This window comes from Dermacentor albipictus, chromosome 1 (assembly GCF_038994185.2).
Source record: "Dermacentor albipictus isolate Rhodes 1998 colony chromosome 1, USDA_Dalb.pri_finalv2, whole genome shotgun sequence".
Taxonomy (NCBI): domain Eukaryota; kingdom Metazoa; phylum Arthropoda; class Arachnida; order Ixodida; family Ixodidae; genus Dermacentor; species Dermacentor albipictus.
Window position 1 is genome coordinate 255,485,243 of NC_091821.1, and position 20,560 is coordinate 255,505,802.

At 47.9% G+C, this 20,560-nt stretch overlaps 1 protein-coding gene across 1 annotated transcript in view; it reads left to right on the forward strand.

Annotated features, from left to right (window-relative positions):
- Window positions 1-20,124, forward strand: part of LOC135901636 (uncharacterized) — a 101,892-nt gene extending 81,768 nt beyond the window's left edge. The window contains exons 2-3 of the mRNA XM_065431493.1: window positions 2,613-2,753; window positions 12,248-20,124. Coding sequence (XP_065287565.1) covers window positions 2,613-2,753; window positions 12,248-12,480 — 374 coding nt within the window. The 3' untranslated portion in view covers window positions 12,481-20,124. The remainder of the gene's footprint in view (window positions 1-2,612; window positions 2,754-12,247) is intronic.
- The last annotated feature ends 436 nt before the right edge of the window (window positions 20,125-20,560 follow it).

The following is a 20,560-nucleotide window of genomic DNA, read 5'->3' on the forward strand; positions in this document are numbered from 1 at the left end:
AGCGATCGTTGAGGCATCGGCAAGTACCACGCACTCCATTATGACCCCGGGGTTGGGGTTAGCAGTATTTGAAATAAAAGAAAAATTGGCCGGTTTGTGCACACAGTCGCAAGAAAGCAGAATCTACGTCGGACTCGCAGGTCAGGTTCAAACTGCGTGACGTATCTTTTGCAGCAAGCTCTGGTTTGGTCGGCGCCATCATGTACACGCTTATACGCAGACCGCCAAGCTTGTTGAGCAGAGAAGGCGACCCTCACACCATCGCGTCCAGTGCGGCCTTCTTGAAACCTGTGCGAGACGTGCACGTCCGGCACTGCCCTCATTGGGTCACGCAAAGCTTTCCCTCCTAAATCATGCGATTGAATGAAGCCTGTCTTCCTGAATACATTCGTGCACCCTGGCTGAGTCGCTTCTGCGTGCACGGAGCACGAGAAAGTCAATTGTGCAAAAGGAAGCCGACAGGATCACAACTGCCGTCGTCCGCGAGAAATTTTGGCAGGCAGTTCTGTAACGAAACGGTGAATTCCGCGCTATCAGTTTCAGGCTGCGCGGTCAGGCTACGAAGAAAACTAATGGGTTCGGCAACGCATATGTTCCGTTTGTTCTAGCGCATATGCGTAGCATACGTATGCGCACGTAGTACACGTGCGACGTGTCGCACTTGACTTATTACTGCGATAGCAGTACACAGACAGTCCATGGTGAAACACTGCCGTCGCCGTGATGCTGCCAATAAAGTCGAAGTGTCCAAGTGCGAGGAGAATCAGCGGGTACGCGCGAGCAATGCTCCCTAAAGGGTTGCAGAAAATGGCGCCTCTTCCTTTTCATGATCACTCTCGCTCGCGCCGTATGCTACGGCTGCGAGGGCAAGGGTGAGGGTGAGCCTGGAAGGATGGAGGCTTGATGTGCGCTCTCTTTCCGCGCGCCCCGTGTTGGAAGTCACGTGGTGCAGCGCGTGCTGTAGGGAAAGAGAGCGTGCGTCTCCTCGTCTAGCCCGGCCGTGGCTGCGCATCCACCCTGCTGAGCGCTCGCGCATGGGACACTACGCATGCGAGACCCCGCGCGCCCTTTGTCGGATGAGGTCTTCTGCGGCAGATGCTGGGACTAAGGGGGAACCGAGATTGCAGTTGGCTTTATGCGCGCCTTTATGGGGGAGCCTTCTTATGTACGCCTACGCAAGCGCTTCAGCACGCGTGTGCATAAAGTCCCCGTAGTGTTGGAAGTCGCGTTATTTGAGTTTCGCAGACGCGGCACAATTGATGATAGTGAAGCGAGAAGCAGCACAAAGCGTTCGCTTTTAGACAAGCACGCGCGCTCCCCGTTGCTGGCGCTCCTCATATCACGCCAACGTTGTGACAGCCCGAGTTCTCGCGGTCATCGAGCGAGATCAGTTCATGTTGGTCTGTGCGCGCGTGACACCATGCCTGTCTATAGTCAGCGGGCGAACGCTTACTGCAACTTATACGACCCATAGAACTACAAACCTTACTTCGTGTAATTGTTTAATTCTTTTGTATCGTCCTCCGAATGCTTTGCCTTTCGAGAGAAACAGCGACTTTCTTTATTTACTCATTTATTTATATATCTTTTGTTTGTTTGTTTGTTTGTTTGTTTGTTTGTTTGTTTGTTTGTTTGTTGAGTCATCACCACTGACAATTGTCAGCGAAGCACAGCAACTCTTCCTCGGTGCGCTTACGGATGCGTTACGCTCTTCGTTTTCTCTTCTCGAGAGTTGTTCAGCGAAGAATAGTTGTAAGGTCAACCTAGACGCAGTAGGGATAAAAGCAGATCAATTCAAGTTGGCACTTGCAAACAAATATGCAGTCTTAGAACAGAGAGATGAAGATGGCATAAAGGCAATTAATGAAACCGTAACTAGGCTGGATTCATAAACTGCAATTAAAGTGGGAGGTAAGCCACCAAGGCAACCAGTAGATAAGCTCTCCCAAGTAACGAATGACCTAATAAAGAAACGGCAAAAAATGAAAGTGTGCAACTCAAGAGATCAGATAGAATACGCGGAACTGTGAACACTGATCTACGAGGAGAAAATAAGGGATATTCGAAATTATAACGTGAGAAAGACTGAACAAGCAGTAAAAAAATGGACGCAGATTGAAATCAGTGAGAAGGAAAGTTGGCATCGGACAAAGCAAGATGTATGCACTGAAAGATAAGCTGGGTAATATCATCAACAATCTCGAAGATATAGTAAACGTGCTATAACACTCGTACAGAAAGAAACATGCGCTTGTTGTGAGACCCTCTGGATGCCATGTACTATCCTAATTGGAGCACAGTGCACTTTGTTTGAATAAAGCGCACAAATGACATGCTTGGAAGTTGTAGACCTCTGCACTCGTCTAGAAATGCAAGCATTTCAGTGATGGTTCTCCCTTCAACCCTAAAAGCATAACTCTCGATTTAGCCCTAACGTTGTATGCGATGTTGTAAATCCTGGAAAACGTGCTAAAACTGAGTCCAGAAATTGTGTGACGAAGGCTTCAGTGCTCTATTTGGACGTGCGACAGCGCACGGAGTATATGAAGTCTCCTACGTACAGGGGAACGTACGTACAGGGCAATGAACACGTTGTGCGTTTATTCTTTCAGGGTCGCGAGCATCGGGGGTGCCATCATTCCGCTGCTACCAGTGCCGTGTAGCCAACAACGAGGACTGCCACGATGGCTACCTCAAGTCTTGCCCCACTGACCAGGCGTACGATGTCTGCATGACCATGGTCGTCAAGAACGGTAAGGAGTTCCATAGCTCTACACGTGCGCCATTCTGAGGGCCGGTAGCTGTTGCTTGGCGCGCGGGTATACGCGCGCCAAAGCAGTTACGCAATAATTTTGCTTGGCTCCAATGAGCAGATGTCCAATAAGACTGGCTCACTATACGTACACAACGCTGCCTATGTAAGTACAGTGTCGATCACACTTGTCTAGAGTGGCCCGAAGGCTGCTCCGCACTGCTCCTGCGACGCCTAGCGACAAGCCCTGGGTTCGAGATGTGTTGGCCGATAGCGCCACGCGCGTGGACGCTGCGGCATTCGCGGGCAGCCAAGATACAGGCCGCAGCATTCTAGCCGTGTCACGCTCGCAGCACAGCTGGCAGTGCTCGTCCAGTGATAAAAAGCCGGTGCTCGCGACCCGCAAATCACGCAGGCCTGTATCTTGGCCGCCCGCGAATGCCGCAGCGTCCACGCGCGTGGCGCTATCGGCCAACACATCTCGAACCCGGTGCTTGTCACTAGGCGTCGCAGGCGCAGTGCGGAGCAGCCCTCGGGCCACTCTAGACAAGTGTGATCGACACTGTACTTGACTGAGCATTCCATCCGTTGTGTCTGCGTCAAAACAGAGACCTTTCATATAGTGGAGACGTGCTAGCGTGGAAGTTATTGGCAAACCGGTAGACGTATACGCAAGGAACAGCCCAGGTAACGACATTTTGCGACACTGTTTATCCAAAGCGCGACGAAAAGCCATTGTTGTAATAGCAGCCGACTACATGTTGCTTATCTGCTGGAATAAGAGTGTTGGTAGCGACTTCCACCTCAAGAAATCTTTATGCATCTTTTTCGAGGAGCAACGCATCATAACAACGCTTCTAATGCGACGCCATTCGCATCGTTTAGGAAGAAGTTGCTGCCAGCGCTGCTGTTGTCAAATACGTCGTCTGGTATTTCGGTATACGTCTGCGCTATAGTACATCTCCACTATGCTACGAATATGCACCTCCATATTGCAATGGAATGCGAGAGACGTGATGTCACGTATTGCGGATTTCCGGCAGTTCATGTTTGAAAACCATTTTCCTACTGGTCATCTGTGAGCCGAACTTTTCAGCCATCATAAGATTATCGGGATATGAACCTTTCGTTTCAGCTGCGTGTGCCCGAAGTAGTAAGGTTCTGGGGCCCTGTAACGTAAAAATATTCTAATATGGGGCGCTATAACGTAAAGCTATTCCAAACTTTTCTATTCCAATTCTGCAATCAGCCCTCCGCGATTGGCCAAAAATTTTTTGGGACCACCCCCATTTCACCTGTCTGCCGCGCGGCGTCACGAAAACCGCGATAGCTCCGCATCTGATATGACGTGTACACACTGATTATGTATGATTTGACCGAGCAAAAGAAAAATAGTTATTTCTGATTCGACGTCTTTTCGCCATTAGCCCTCGGCTGTTGGTCCAGAATTTTTGGGCTGCACCCACTTCACCTGCCTGTCACGCGACGTCACAAAACCGCAAAAACTCACCGCATCAAAGTGACGTCCGCGTTAAAGATGCATTAATATGCCGAACAAAACTGAATTTTCTTCTGAATAGCCGCAGGCTGCCCGGTTCCGAAAGGAATAAAAGATGGCTACCACGCCGATCGCTCAGGCACTGGCTACTCGCACCTGCCGGAGAATATGGGTTTGTTTGCGTGTAATAAAACTTTCTGAGTGGCCGCGTAACGTATTCGAGCACTTTCGGCACTTTTGCGACCTCGATCTGGCAACTCTTCTTTGCTGAGGGCACGTTTTAGCGTCATTCTTAAGATTCCGTTGCATGCCGCCGTGATTTTCGACAAGTCACCGCAAGCTTTGTAAGGGCATGCGGACCAATCGCAGACGCCGGCAACACCCTCTTCATCTGGTTATCGATTTTCAGTGCAGTGGCTCGGCCTCATAGAATCCCTCTCCCCTACAGAGTCCCTCTCCTCCAATTTGATAAGACAAGCCGCTCAGTGTAGGTAATGTTGTTCGTTTTTCAAGCAAACAAAAGTGGCCTCCTATGAACGAGGAGAGCGCTTGATTGGTCTGTTGAGACAATCTTGCGGGTGACCACCCGGTACTTGCGTCGGCGGTTACGCAAATTTGACGTCAGGAGACTGGAATACAAACATATTGGAATAGTTTTACGTTATAGGGCCTATGTTTTTATTCCAATCTCCTGACGTCAGATTTACGTAACCATCGGCGCAAGCATCCACCGGTGACCTGCAGCATTTGCTGAAGAGCCCAATCAAACGCTCTCCTAATTTATACGAGGTGACTTTGCTTTCAAAATGAATAATATTGCTTACATTGAGAGGTTTTTCGTTTGTTATTGGCTGCCAGGAGGCGAGGAGCACGCTCAAGTGGAGAGGGTTTCGATGGTGCCGAGCCAGCGCACTGAAAATAGATAAACGGATGAAGAGGGAGGTGTCGGCGTCTGCGATTATTCCTCTTTCCCTTACTTAGGTTGTGGTGGCTAGTCGAAAATCGCGGCGGCGTGCAACGGATGGTTAAGGATGCCGCTAAAGCGGTTCTTCAGTAAAAAAGTGCTGGCAGAGCGAGGTCGTTAACGTGCCGAAAGTGATCAAAAACGTTACACCGCCACACAAAAAGTTTTATTATACGCAAATAAACCCAACCTCTCCGGCAGGTGCGCGTCGCCAGTGTCTGGGCGATCGGCGGCAGCCATCTTTTATTCCTTCCGCAACGGGGCAGCCTGGGGCTATTAGAAAAAATCAGTTTTGTTCGGCATATTAATGCATCTTTAACGCGGTGAGTTTTCGCGGTTTTGTGGCGTCGCATGACAGGCAGGTGAAGTGGGTGCAGACCGAAAACTTTTGACCAATAGCAGAGGGCTAATGGCGAAAAGGCGTCGAATGAGAAATTATTTTTATTTGGTTCAGCTCAATCATGCATAACAAGTGTGTACACGTGTGTACACCCCATATCGAATGGAGAGCTATCGCGGTTTTCGTGACGTCGCGTGACAGACAGGCGAAGTGGGGGTGGCCGAAAAAAATTTTTGCTAATCGCGGAGGGCCCATTGCAGAATTGGAATAGAAAAGTTTGGGATAGCTTTACGTTATAGCGCCCCTTGTTTACATTTGCAAGGACCTTACGTATTTTGCCCAACCCGTACCGCCACATGACGGTAACCAGCACATCACGCTCTTTCTGGAATCAAATAATTTACTGTCTAACATGCAACATGGGTTTAGGTGCGGTTTTAGCACGTTGACGCAGCTGGCTGAGTTCACGCATGACATTTCATATAACCTTGATGTAGGCAACCAGGTTGATGCCATCTTTATAGATTTCTCGAAGGCATTTGACACCGTTTTACATTCTAAACTTATCGCTAAACTTAATGCTGTACTGAATAATCCTCATTTAGTTAACTGGATTTTAAGCTTTCTCTCATTTCGCTCCCAGTTCGTCTCTTACAGTTCGACTGACTCCGCTACTGTTAATGTGACATCAGGTGTGCCCCAAGGCTCCGTCCTTGGGCCGCTTCTTTGTTTACTATATATAAACGATTTGCCACTTCACTGCTCTTCTAACATCCTTCTCTATGCTGATGACTGCGTTCTATATGAAGTGATTAACTCTTCTAATGATCATTATCGCCTTCAAGAGTCGTTTTCTAGGTTTTGCGATTGGTGTAGCACTTGGCAAATGAAGGTTAATTTGAATAAAACCGTTATGATGTCTTTCTGCAACAAATCTTCCCCCTCCCTTTTTAGTTACTCGTTCAAGGGCCGTACGGTAGATACGGTTTCTGAGTATAAGTATCTTGGTGTCATTTTTACGCATAACATGTCATGGTCCAAACACATTGATTACATATGCAGTAAAGCACTAAAAAATTAGGTTACTTGAGGCGATCGCTAACCCGATCTCCTAAAGACGCAAAGTTACTAATGTATAAATCTCTAATCCGCCCTGTTCTTGATTATGCATCTGTAGTTTGGAGCCCGCATAAGCAGTTAGAGATTAATAAACTAGAGGCTATACAGAAAAAAGCTGTGCGATTTATATGTCATCGTTACGACCGCGACTTTTCGCCCTCTTCAACACTTTCTTTCTTGAACCTAAACACGCTCTGTTCTCGTCGCCGTGTCGAATCATTAAAATTCTTGCATTGCATTGTCAATTCTTTAGTTAGGCTCTCAAACGATAATTACATTAACTTCGCGCCAGGATCATCAACGAGAAGACATCATGACCTAAACTTGATACCCTACTACGCACGTACTAACATGTTCAAATTCAGCTTTTTTCCCCGCTCAATCGAAGACTGGAATTCATTGCCTGGGTCCATTCGCGCATGCTCATCCAAAATTTTTGCGACCGCCACGCTAGATGCATAATCGTGCTCACCCATGCCCGGCAGCATTTGTATAACTTCTTGTGTATTTTCCTTTCATCAGTGCTCTTTTGTAAAAGTGTTCACTTGTGTTTACCGCTGCATACTCCAATGCATTTTCTGTACCTTTTTCAATCCACTCCAGCTATAGCGCAAATTGCGCTGCAGTATGTATAACTAACTAACTAACTAACTAACTAACTAACTAACTAACTAACTAACTAACTAAATACATACATACATACATACATACATACATACATACATACATACATACATACATACATACATACATACATACATATACATACATACATACATACATACATACATACATACATACATACATACATACATACATACATACATAATTGTGAAAAAGCAGATGCTGTCTTTTACAGTTATTGGCGTCTACCTTTCCCCAACGGGTCAGTTTGATTGTAAAAGACTAAAAGATATTATGGCTGCCACTCCCGGTCCTTGGATAATAACAGGGGAGTTCAACGCTCACCACGAGATATGGGGAAGCAAAGGGCAGGTCACTCATATCCTTTGTATTAGGCCACAACCTATGTCTTCTAAATGACGGGAGCCCGACATTTATGCGAGGAACTACGTACAGCAGCTGCCTTGACTCGACACTGGTGTCACGGTGCCTGACTTCGAGCGTGCAGTGGTTCACTGATATGGAAACCCATAGAAGTGATCATATTCCGACCTATGTGAGAATCGACGGACTAGAAACCTCATCATCGGTTGTATCTCGCCAAATTGACTGGTCAATTTTTGAAGATCTTGTAGAAGACACATGCAAGAAACATACCGTATGCAGGTTAGAAGACATCACTGCATACGCAATGCAAGATTGTACACGTTGCTTCACACTTTCATCGAAGCATACAGAGCATGACATTGAATTGGAAAAGCTTTGTGCACTACGTCGCCAAGCTGAAAGGAGGTACAGGCGCACGAAGTCAATTCTTGACCTCAGAGTAGCTCGGCGCATGAAAAAGAAGCTAAAGCGCCGAATGTATAAGCTAGCGGATCAAAGATGGAAATGCTTTTGCGAGTCACTGGACCCTCGCAAGCCACTGTCCCGTGTGTGGCGCACTTTATGGGGTCTTCGCTCATGCCCCCAGCAACGACACCCCTTTAATTCACTTGCTCTCTATCAAAACCACCGTGAGATAGGCGTTGCAGAGGAATTTTGTGCGAAAGTCGCCGGCGGACCAGTTTCAGTCCCTGACATGGTTTTAGGCGACATCCCCGGTCCTCGACATACAAGTATGGACGCTCCATTCTCTAAGGAAGAGTTAGAAGCTGCTATGAGGCTCTGTAGGTGTTCGTCTTCACCAGGGCCCGATAGAGTAACATATAGTGCTGTGTGCCACCTAGGTCGAGAAGCGCGACGAGAACTTCTCAACCTTGTTAATAGTTCATGGCAAGATGGCGTCGTTCCAGAGGAATGGAAACGCAGCCGACTGATACCGCTGCTAAAAGCAGGAAAGTCACCGGTGGAACTGGCATCACATCAGCCTATAGCACTCGCTTGCTGCGTCTGGAAGCTTATGGAACGTATGATCCTCATTCTTCTCGAATGGTACATAGAACGCCACAAAATTTACCCTGACTCTATGGCGGGATTTCGACGAGGCCATTCATCGATTGACAGTGTCATCAATCTAGTGTCATCTGTAGAACAGCAAAATATTGGAAGTGATTATCAGTAGCACTCTTTCTTGACGTGAAAGGTGCGTACGACAAGCTTTCCCATAAAGCCATCCTAGACGCACTTTTGACAATTAAATCAGGATGGCGAGTATTTCGATTGATCCGAAACTACTTACACAAAGGTCCTTGTTTGTATGTACGGAAGATGTTCCAACTACCGACCACTACACGTGCCGAGGCGTTCCCCAAGGCGGTGTTCTAAGCCCTATTCTTTTCAACCTCGTGCTTCATGGGCTGGCTGAATCCCTACTGGAAACACTGAGTGTCTCAATCTACGCCGACGACATCTGCATCTGGGCCTCAACGGTCACTCGCCTGCAGGTTCGTGCAAGGCTACAGAAAGCAGAAACACAGGCATCTGGCTATCTTTGCGCACAAAGCCTAACCATCTCGGCAGAAAAATGTGCGCTAGTCGCTTTTACACGAAAAGCGATGTCTGGTTATCCAGTATACATCAATGGACAGCCCATCTCCTACAAAAGAAATCATCGGTTTTTGAGTGCCACTGTTGACCGAGACCTCTCTTGGAGCCCTCACGTCGCCCACTTGAAGAAAAAGCTCAAATCTGTTGTTCACGTCTTCAAATTCATCGTTGGCAAAACATGGGGATCGTCAGTGGGCTCCATGCTACAGTTGTACCGAGCACTTTTTATCTGATTCCTACGCTATAGCTCTCCCGTGCTTCCTAAAACATGAAAATCGAATCTTCGAGAACTTCAGACCGTGCAAGCACAGCCACTACGCGCTTGCCTCGACTTTCTGCGGAGCGCCTCAACACCAGCAACTTCTATAATGGCTCAAGACCATCCAATCACGACTTACATTACCACCGACATGCTTAGTCACGTTTCACGGATGCAGTCAAGCTCTCTTGCCAGCCTTCCAGAACGACGACCACACGCGTCATTCTGTAACGTGGTCAGCGTTCATCGTGACTCCCTATCCATCGGGCTTCACACCCTCGGCCTTGAAGCACCTTGGCCTTGAAGCAAGCAGCTCTGGATTGTTTGCTCACTTTCTATTTTGACCGAGTCCACATATATACGGATGGCTCTTCCACTCAGACCAGCCCCACTGGCGCAGTAGTCATACCATCACGATCAATAAGCATCACATGCAAAATTTCTCACGTCACAACATCGACCAGTTCGGAGTTTGTTGCACTCCGAGGTGCCGTTGATTATATTAACAAACAACCGGCTAATCTGTGGGCGATATTCTGAAACTCGAAGGCGACCCTACAATGTTTTTTGTCAGCTCTTCGTCGCGGGTTCTGTGAACAGCTCGTGTCGCAGATACGAGAAACGCACCATCATATAATCGCGAAAGGACACGACGCCGTGTTTCAGTGGCTGCCGGGTCATTGCGGTATCTTCAGCAACGACCTCGCCGACGAAGCCGCTAGGAAAGCACACGAAGGAGCAAACCTTGTTTCTGGACCATTATCGAGGACTGAAGAAGCCCAACACTTAAGCAAGCTAGCTCACCGTATGACATTGCATAAGTGGCACACACGCTGAATTCATCCAGCATCGATTGCATTCCCTCGACCCATCTATGCAACTGCGGCTGTTACCTGGGCTTCCGCGAAATGAGAAAACAATGCTATGCCGCTTACGCTTGGGCGTCGCATTCACCAATGCATATACGTGTTTGATTGGAATGGCTGATAGCGCCGAGTACACTGCCTACTGTGTCGAGAAGTCTATAGAAACATGTACTGTGCTTCTGTCCATCTTTTGAAAATGAGACATAACCTCTACACAGCTCTAAATCAGTTAGATTGCGAACCGTTCACCTTGAACAAGATCTTGAGACCGTGCCCTCGCATATCCCAGCTACAAAAGGTCACAAAAGCTCCTGCTGTGATATTTGAAAGCTGCCGGATTGAGCGACCGTCTGTGATCCCGACTGAGTGACCGTCATTGGATATAGAGCAGAAAACTTTACCACGTCAGCGATACCGACTGTGGACTTTCTCTTCTCCTGTTAATCTTTCCCTCCACTTTCCTCTTCACCCAGTGTAGAGTAGCCAACAGGGCTCAGTTGTTGTTAGCCTTCCTGCCTTTTTTTTTTAATTCTCTCTCTCTCTCTCTCTCTCCGCTATGCCAAAACTATCTAAATATAAGTCAAGCATGTAGATTTGCGAGTCGAGGCTTTCTAAATTTTATTTGGGAATATCACGATGCATGGCCAGCGTCCACTGTTCGCACATGATTCCCTAACTACTTACTGAATTTGACTTATTTTGTGAAGCACTAAACTTTCAGTGCTGCATTGCAGGGAGTGGGAACACATCGGGGCTATCTTGAAACTGCTGTTTCGTCAGTGAGAGCACACACCCCTTTTTATTCTATCTCACTATAAGATTGTCAGCGCAAGGTATCGCGGAACAACGAATAAAAACAGATGCCAGACCCTTCCGTCGCACTTGTTGTCCTAACAGTGTGCATGAAAAGAAAAGCTGTTATTGTAAAGTGTATGTTGCTCAAAGTAAGTATATGTGGTGACATGCTCTTTCGGCTGCCGCGGCGCTTTCCGAGAGGTACATAGGGCATGTACTAGTGAGATCGTCTCGCGTTGCGTAGATCCCCTCAGAAAAGTTTTCATAACACGCGCACCCGTGAAAAGGGAAAAGAGCGAAATAAAATAAAAGGAGCTCACGGCCCGAACGCAGCCAGAGGCGCATAACGCATGCCGCACACAAGTGGTGAAGCAAGGACATGGATACATAGGTGAATGATCATATGACATATTCGCATTGCTAAGGCCGCAATTGAACGGGATGGGTACTGAACTTCAGTGGCCCCCTGTCGATTTTCTGTCGCGTTTTCGTCTTTGCGCTAATATTTCGTACCAACATACTTCGTACTAATACTTCGTACAACGTACTAATACTTCGTACCAACAACCCGCGCTCGTGTCTCGCGCCGCAGCGGTGGCAGTCCGCACAGTGCCACATGCATATTACCCACTACAACTACAGTGCCACATGCATATTACCCGCTACAACTGTGACACTATTACTAGCCCTAACAAGACTAACGAAAAAAAAAAGTTGGGACAGGACCTAGCGCTCTGTCCTGTCTCAACTTTTTTTCCGTTAGTCTTGTTAGCGCTAGTAACTATGTCACAGCAAATGCATCAGCACCAACCAGCCCAACATTCTTCGATAATTGCGCTAATATGTCGTGCTAGTCCAGCATCCTAACAGTACAGTTTACTGCATTTCTACCCGCGAGAAAACGAGGCCTTTCAGGACTTGTGCATTCCTAAAGACTTGTGTGAGCACGTCTTGACTCACCATTGAGCTCGCGCGTTCAACCGCGCTGAACATTTGCGGTTTCTGGACGCGGAGGCGTGACACTTTTTCGTGCCCTTGCAGCCCAGCAAGGCTTCTTCATCGAGAAGAAGTGCGCCCTGGGTCCCTGCAACCTGCGCGACGAGAAGCAGAGCCAGGGCTTGGGCCTGGACACTTGCGACCGCTCCAAGGACTCGTACAGCTGTTTTGAGTGCTGCAAAGGCGACGGCTGCAACACGAACGCCGCCGGCCGCCGCTCACCGCTGCTCTCGGTGCTGTTGCTGCTGACCGCTATGCTGGCCGGCCGGAGGGCGTGAGCTCGCGGCGCCACTGCCGAGCCTCCGAGCGCGCCCCGGCCTCTCTTCTCCCGCACCAACCCCACCGCTCGCGTCTGCCACTGCCTTGGCCGCCGAAGGCCGATGGGCGGGCGACGGGCACTCTGCGCACCGCCGCGCGACGTCCTGAACGGTACAAATCACGCCGGGAGCTCTCCCCTCGCCTCCTCCGCACCCCAACACCGCAACACCACGAGAAACCCCGGGCGCGAGGCCGGCGGACGGAGCCGCTGCCTGCAGCCACAGGCATCTTCAGTGAACACCACAAAGATCCGTGCCGTGATCGATACACACACGCACAGACACGCGCATACCGACACACACTGCACACAGAAGACTTCGCTCGCGCCTGCCTTTCTGCTCGGCTGACGTCGAATACCAACAGTGTGGCCTCGATGAAACACGACGCAGCGCGATGCAGGGGCACGGAATGAGCGAAAACAAAAGCTGATTTCATTAGTTCGCGCTCCGGCCCAGCTGGTTCTTGCTTGTAGGTCCAGACGCGTCCATAGTATGTAACGCTTGCGTGTCATTGCTGTGTGCCGACATCGACATGCAAGGACAACCAAGCTTATCTAGGCGTTCGAAAGTGCTCGGAAGAACAAAGCACGAGCGCTTGAGTACTAGTTTGGCCAGCGCCTCTGCTGCCCGCGTCGCGTTGCTGCGCAGCACCATGGCCGAGACTGTGGCTTCCATACTGGTACCTTGGCCTTCATTCCAGCCAAAGCTCAAAGAGTAGAGCATCTTGTGTTCGAGCGCGCTTGCGCGTTCATTTATCGATAGGTTTGCCTCGCACAACCGTGCACGACCCTCCGAAGCAGCTTCAGATATACTTCATTCCGTTAAAACTGTATGCAGACCTCTGGCGTTGTCAGTCGTCGACGTAGCCAGGTTCAATGGTTGTCCCCTAGGCCTTTGGAGCCTAGCTGCTGATCTTTCCTTATTTCTTTCTTCCTTTCTTTATTTCTTTCTTGAGCGTGTGTGAGTGCTCACGTACGCATCCTTCCCAAAGTCACCAATTGAAGAAAACTTTAAACAATGTTTGGAATAGCATCGCGAGAACAATTTCCAAAAAAAAGAGAATAACAGGAAAAGAAACCCCTATTCCTCGCTCAAACAGGGCTTGAAGTAAGATCTAATATCTCAGGGCATTTTATTTCATTTCGCTATATATGACCTGGGGCCGTATAACGCAAAACTATTCCAATCTGCTTTTATTCCAATTTCTTTACGTCAAATTTACGTAAACACTGGCGCAAGGATCGGGCGGTAACCCGGAGCTTTGTTTGAAAAACCCAATCAAACGCGCTTCTCGTTTATAGTATGTGACTTTCTTTTGCTTTCAAAGCGAATAGCATTGCTATTGGTTGAGAAGGGGCGAGGAGCACGCTCAAGTGGAGAGAGTTCGATGGGGCCGAGGAAGCACAGCGAAAGTAGACAACCAGATGAGGAGGGTCGTGCCAGCGTCTGAGATTGGTCTGCTTCCCCTTACTTGGCTTACGGTGGCTGGTAGAAAATCGCGGCAGTGTGCAACGGAAGGTTAAACATGCCGTTAAAACGGATCCTCGGCAAAGTAGAGTGTACAGGGCGATATCGTATACGTGCCGAGAGGTCTCGATAACCTTATATTGCCACATAAAATCCTTTATTATACGCAAATAAATTCATGCTCCCCGGCAGCTCCGAGTAGCCAGTGCCACAGCGATCGGCGGGCAGCCATCTTCCATTCCTTTTGGAACGGGGCAGTCTCCGGCTATTCAGAGAAACTTTCAGCTTTGTTCGGCATATTAATGCGTCTTTAACCCGTACACGTCATTCTGATGGGGTGAGTTTTCGTGATTTTGTGACGTCGCGTGAGAGACAGGTAAAGTGAGCGGAGCCCGAAAACATTGGACCAATTGCAATTGGTCAAACGACGCCTTTTTCGCTAATGGCGAAATAGGCGTGGAATCAGAAATTATAATTTTCCTTTTGTTCGGCATAATCAGTGTGCACATATCATAACAGACGGGGCGTCATCACGGTTTTCGTGACGTCGCGTGACAGACAGGCGCAGTGGGTGGTGGCTCGAAATTTTTTTGACCAATTGTGGAGGACTGATTGCAGAATTGGAATAGATAAGTTTGGAATAGGTTCATGTTATAGCGCCCCTGCTCAGACAGAACGACTGCGGGATTGGGGAATCACGGCTTCTCTGTTATCCAATATCCTCATGCATTTAATTACTTTGAGTAAACAGACGATCGAATCGTAGATGACATTATGCACATCTACAGATAGATCAAATGACAATAGTTCGAAAAAGACAAGACGCGTGACGTTTTCTCGGCATTAACTTTTTAAGTACCGTGCCCACTGAAAGACAGAAACACATGCCTCCTTACTGTTTGTTCCTTTCTTCGCGTGGCCAAGTGATCAAGACTCGGCGACGAAATCCGCGCTGTCTCTGGAACCACACTTGAAATATACGCTACACAAAGTCGAACAGTCGAGCCGGTTTTATTAGCATGCTTTTCTTTACCCGGTGTGTTCCAGAAACATATGCTTCCTTAGAGACATGCGGGATATAACGTTATGTCGCACTCATGGAAGTCTCCAAAGATAGTACCAATAGCAAAATTTTCTCGGTGAAGAACTACTGCATTAATAGTACTACAATCGCGCCTCTTTCACCCTTCGTCTCATAAAAAAAAAGAATTATACGCTATATGAAAACCATCGTAAATAATTCACTGTAGCTTCTGTACTTATCCAACGACGTGCATCTATGTTGGTTACTCACAAAGTTGTGACAGTGTTGGCAGAAAAAGTGCGACCCGTTGCCTGTATACATGGTGCGCCTGCAAGCCTGCCACCAGGTATCTATTCCTCCCGTCGATATGGCGAACCGCATTTGCTACGTGAGTCTTCACGTCCGCTTGAAAACGTTAACATGCTCGATGTGCACGGTATTCATATTCCGCCTGACGTATACAATTTATACATGTGCGGTATATACAAGCATATATCTTACACAATGCGGTCGAGCGTGGGCATAATACGCTTCGGGCATCCTCCGAAAATATGCACGGCCAAGGTCTACCGAAATGCTCACCACGGTCAGCGTGAGCTATACAGTATATGTTGTAGTCGGCATCAAGTAATTTCACGCGCATCGATAGCGTAACGTTAACTTTGCTTGACTGTTTTCTTTCCGCCGGGCAAAAAAAGACGCGTTGCCTTCACGGGAGAAGAGTGGCCGCCATTTCGCTAGTCCCTGCATAACGGATTCTCTTTTCCTCGTGCATAATATATAGGCAAACAGTTACATCCGTACCGTCTGTTCCTCTGCGTCTGTGATCACTCAAACACGAGAAGCAGACGACGACTTTCGCTACACGCGTTCGTGGCCGCGCGTCTCGCTTTATAGCAGGAGCTTTTTATGATGATTTCGCGGCCGTTTCGGTGTTGTCTAGTGAGCGTCTCTACCCCGCCGCGGCTAAGTCCTTCTGTGCTCGCCGGCGATCACGTGTTGTGCGAAGGAGCTCGCAGTAGCGTGGCCCCTCTCACCATTCAACGGTTGTGCCGCAACCCTGTCTGGTACCGCCTACTCCCCATTTCCAAGCTAGCTCCCCTGCTATCCAGCGAGCGTGCGCAGAGGTGCTTGTCTCGTGCGTTCCGAATCCCGGCCAGCCAAGGGTTGAGAGCGAAGCATCGCCACATTCCTTCTTCGTGCACAACCCTCGCATGAGAGGCCTCTTCCCGCGCGCGCGAGGCCTAACTTACTGCGGGCCTGCTTGCACGAATAGCCCAGGAGGCCTAAATATCCCAAAATCCGCATCGATCTTTGCCTTTGAATAGGCAGCCAATTCGGACAAACGTGCCGGTTACCAGTTATCGAGTCTAAAGTTAAGCTGGTTCACTCTTTCAAAATTCTAGGAGAAAATATCGGCAGCTTCGTCGTCCAGAGAGAATGCTGGCCTGTTGAAAAGTGAATATCCGTCTACATGGGGGTGGATAACTAATTGGTAAAGGGAGTAATAATCGATGCAGAGCTCCTGATGCTTTGAATGAAAGGCTCCATTTGTCGGGCTCCAGGGCAATGGAATGGTTAAGTTTCGCAGCTTAACGGAGCCTTTCACATTGCATTCGCTAAGACATGTAATTATGCTCAAGCCTGTGTCGACGCAGTAATGCGTATCCGATGGTAATCCCCGGGTTTTCTTCGTGCAACCAAGCCCCAATTCCCGAGTACATTAACTGTGTACATACATAAAGCTCTAAAGAGTTTGCATCGCTAAGTGAAGTAGTGACCTTGCTCATTATTGATACTCACCACTAGAGGGTCAAGCGAAAGTGCTATTCTAATGTTTTGCATTTGTTCCCTTGTTCCTGTTGGCAAATCATTCTTTTTTTACACCGCAGACATCAGGACGTATATAAGTGGTATGTACCTTCTCCGATGCCAACAGACTGAGATGCTTCGCGTTGCGTCTAGCCCACTTTTCACGAGCACTTTTTTTTTTAGACTCTGTATGTTGATGACTAACGTGCGCCGAGATACGCCGAAGGGCGCATAACTGTGGCAGCGCATTGTCTGCCGGCACAGGCGCTTGTTCAAGTGCGGCTTGGTGCCTGTGTAAGACTGGTTTATAGTAAAAAAAAAAAAGTACAATCTGCAGGCTCAACGCTAAAGTTTAATGTATTTTTGGGTTTGTTTCCTCCTGTGAGTAGGCGGTTTAAATCGAAGTACTGTGTGAGACACGTAAATGTTGACAGTGCCAATTCTGACAAAAGAGCCGTGCGTTCTTTTTCGCCGACTACCATTTTCATTGCCACCAAGGAATGCTGTACGACGTCTTTGTGTTCCTCGTGTTCATAATGCTTAGTAGTGGCGTCGATTGAACAATGTCCTGTGTTAGTTCACAGCCCCCCTGGGAGATCTCATCTGTACAATGTTCGCTGTAAATATCCCCTTCGTATTTGTTTTTCTGTACACGGTGAAAGCTCTGTGTGTATAAGCTGGTGCAGCTATCGAATAATCGCTTGTATGTCGCGTCGTTGGTGTCGAGTCTCGTAATCTTTCGGTGCAGTTCGAACGTATGTATCTTCCACCGTCTCTCTCTCTCTCTCCTTTTTGGCATCGCCAACAACTACTCTGCAAGCACAAAGAAATGTGAATATGCACGTGTGGCTTCGAATTCTGACCTCCGTGTGTACTACGCCTGTTGTTCTCCCGGCATATCGTGTGCGTATGTAGTATATCTGTTGTTCCCCGCAGACGCCTGCAAATATAGCGCGTTCAGCTCTGAATACACACAAAAATAATTTTAAAAATGGAGCGCACTTCTTTGAAAGCCGTGGCGTGTGCGTATTCCCTGAAAGACCGCGGGGGCTTGGCGTTTACGCCGCGTAGAAGTGGCCGCGTGTACTCTTCGTTCTGGCCGTAGCGCCGCGATTTGCGAGCACTTTTTCAACCTTCGCCCACTGGCGAGGGCTGGGAGTCTGGCATACATGGCGTCCGTGGAATCCTTCTCTGACTTAATGAACACCTGTCGGCTAGCGTCTGGCCTGGAAAGAAGAATGACAGCGCCGATATGTGAAAGCAACACGATCAGACCGACGCCAGACCGTGAGCAACTCCGATGTTTATATAGAGCTGATCTCGGGCCTCCGGTGACGGACGCACCGGTTCCTATTGCCCTTCACTTTTCTAAACTCTTTCGTCATAACTTCGCAAATTCTAACCTTTGCATGCTATAGCTCAAGTGCATGGGTGAGACTGGCGAATGAAAAGGACGCAGAGAGAGACACGGCCAGATTCCTTCTTGCGCGTGCAAATCCGCGAGCTTATGTAACGCGGCAAAACTTACGTGGACGAACAGCTAGCCGTCGTCAGCGAAATGCTTAGGTGAATTCTTTGGCTTTTGCACAAGTTTGATGAATAATGACTGTGGCGCCATTCACAGTGCTTTACTTTTTTATTATGCGTTTCGCCCACATAAAAGTCGGTTTCACTCAAATCCTTGTGAGGGAGCTTCCATGTACCCTCTTACCGATCTGTCCAAGTGTTCGGTCTGTCTGGAGTCAGATGTTTATGAAACCCATGCGCGCGATTCCTTAAGCGTATCAGCGACAGAAACAAAATTTCTCTCCGTAAGCATTTAATGACGAGTCATTAAGCATCAGTCATTTCACATGATAATTGCATTCATATTATTTTAGCTCATCGGTTAGCGCCGCCTCACAGGTGTTAAACAAGAAAACAACATGCCTGTTTGGAGCTTCGTTTCTTTTTACCCCGTCACCGATTCCGTTCCAAGATATTGCAACTCGCTCGCTTAATTAAAATATTACTCCGCGTGTTGGCTTTAGAAAAGTGGAATAATGTGAAAATACTTGAGTCAGCTGAGCAACGCCTTTGCCGTCTGGGCGTAGTATTTACCTCGAACCTTAATTCAGCGAACACCGGTCTCGTAATCGAGCGACTTCTCACTTATCGCTGTATGTGCACTGGACTAGCTAATGCAGGTGAAGCCCGTGTGTAAAACGTCAAGCCGGGCGCACACGCAAAAAGCCACTGATGTAATCACGGTGTGTCATCGTGGGGTAAGAGTGGGATTACGTTTCTAACTTCTGAATCACTACTGCTGATGAGATTTGGCACATTTGAAACGCCACTGCAGGTTCTCCGAGAGTGACTGTTATTCCAATAAAGCGTTTCTCCAGCTCCGACTTTCTCCAGCTTTTGCTTGTTTGGTTTTGATGTTTCGGCCTCAGTAATTCACAACAGTATCTCTTTCTCGCAAGCTGCTCATACCAATAGCTCTCCCTGCGATCATTACGATGAAACTGTTAGAGAACGTAGTGCACACATTTCCTGAGATAGAACGAGACCGCGTTTTTAGGAAGTTACAGCCTGTTTCGCTGAAAATCCAAACGTGAGCAAGCGCACGGCTTACATATGTAGACATCTGTTTTTACATTGAGCTGTACATTAGTAACACATACCATGGAGTATTTCAGACCATTTGACGGACGTGAATGCCAGGATGCTCTACGCCGCAAAAACTTCGAATCCGTCGTGACGGCAATCGTAGAGAGACTGAGTTATCAGCGCCAATACCAAGACGGCTAATTTCAAAGTATGGTGCGTTCAGCGGGTTTCCGTGCCAACGGAAGATCTGACATGAAGCGCACACGTGGCGAATGCTGACATGCACGTTGCACTTCGTTGCACTACGCTCAAAGATGTAAGTGCTTTGAGTGCGCGAGTCCAGACCCGCTATTCCTCTATGCGTAGGCGATTCCGCTAAGAAGGCGATTCAGGTTATCGACGCTATACAAAAACTTGTAAATTACTCTCTATATGTCATTCTTTCCTTAGCCACTGCGTCTCGAAAGATAAAGCTGTCCCGTTGGCGTGCCATGCACGGTGACTTCCATCACACATGAACATCATGAGAAGCAAAAAGCGTCTCATCGTTCGCGGTCTGCACCCATGCACATGCGCCGCACGTGCGAAATAAAAGAAAAGCGCGGCGTTCTTAAAATATAAGGCTCGATCTATTCCGAGCTTTATACTACCATGTAGCTACAACTGATACTGGCCTGATGTGTTTAATAAAGTTTTTTTTCCCAAACTTTCCCTGTCTCTTGCGTGTACCTTATTTGAGTTACTGGCAAACGAGCAAGCATATATGCGGTTGGAATAAGAATTTGTCGTCGTAACCTTACAGTATATATATATATATATATATATAATGTACAGTGCTCACGGAATGAAATAGGACGCGGAGCATTTAGTAGAACCCTATATATGTGCAAAGTACGCGAGAGCACCATGTCATGTCGCTAGGAATTTGGTCACCAAAGGTGACGATGACTCCGATGTAAGTGTATGCGCCAGAATTACGTCGATGTCACACAAACTGCAGCCGGTTGAAATGAAAGTATGCGCAATACTTAGCCCTAAATTGACGCGTTTCATTCCGTGAGCACTATATATATATATATATATATATATATATATATATATATATATATATATATATATATATATAGTAAAATAAACGCGATACAG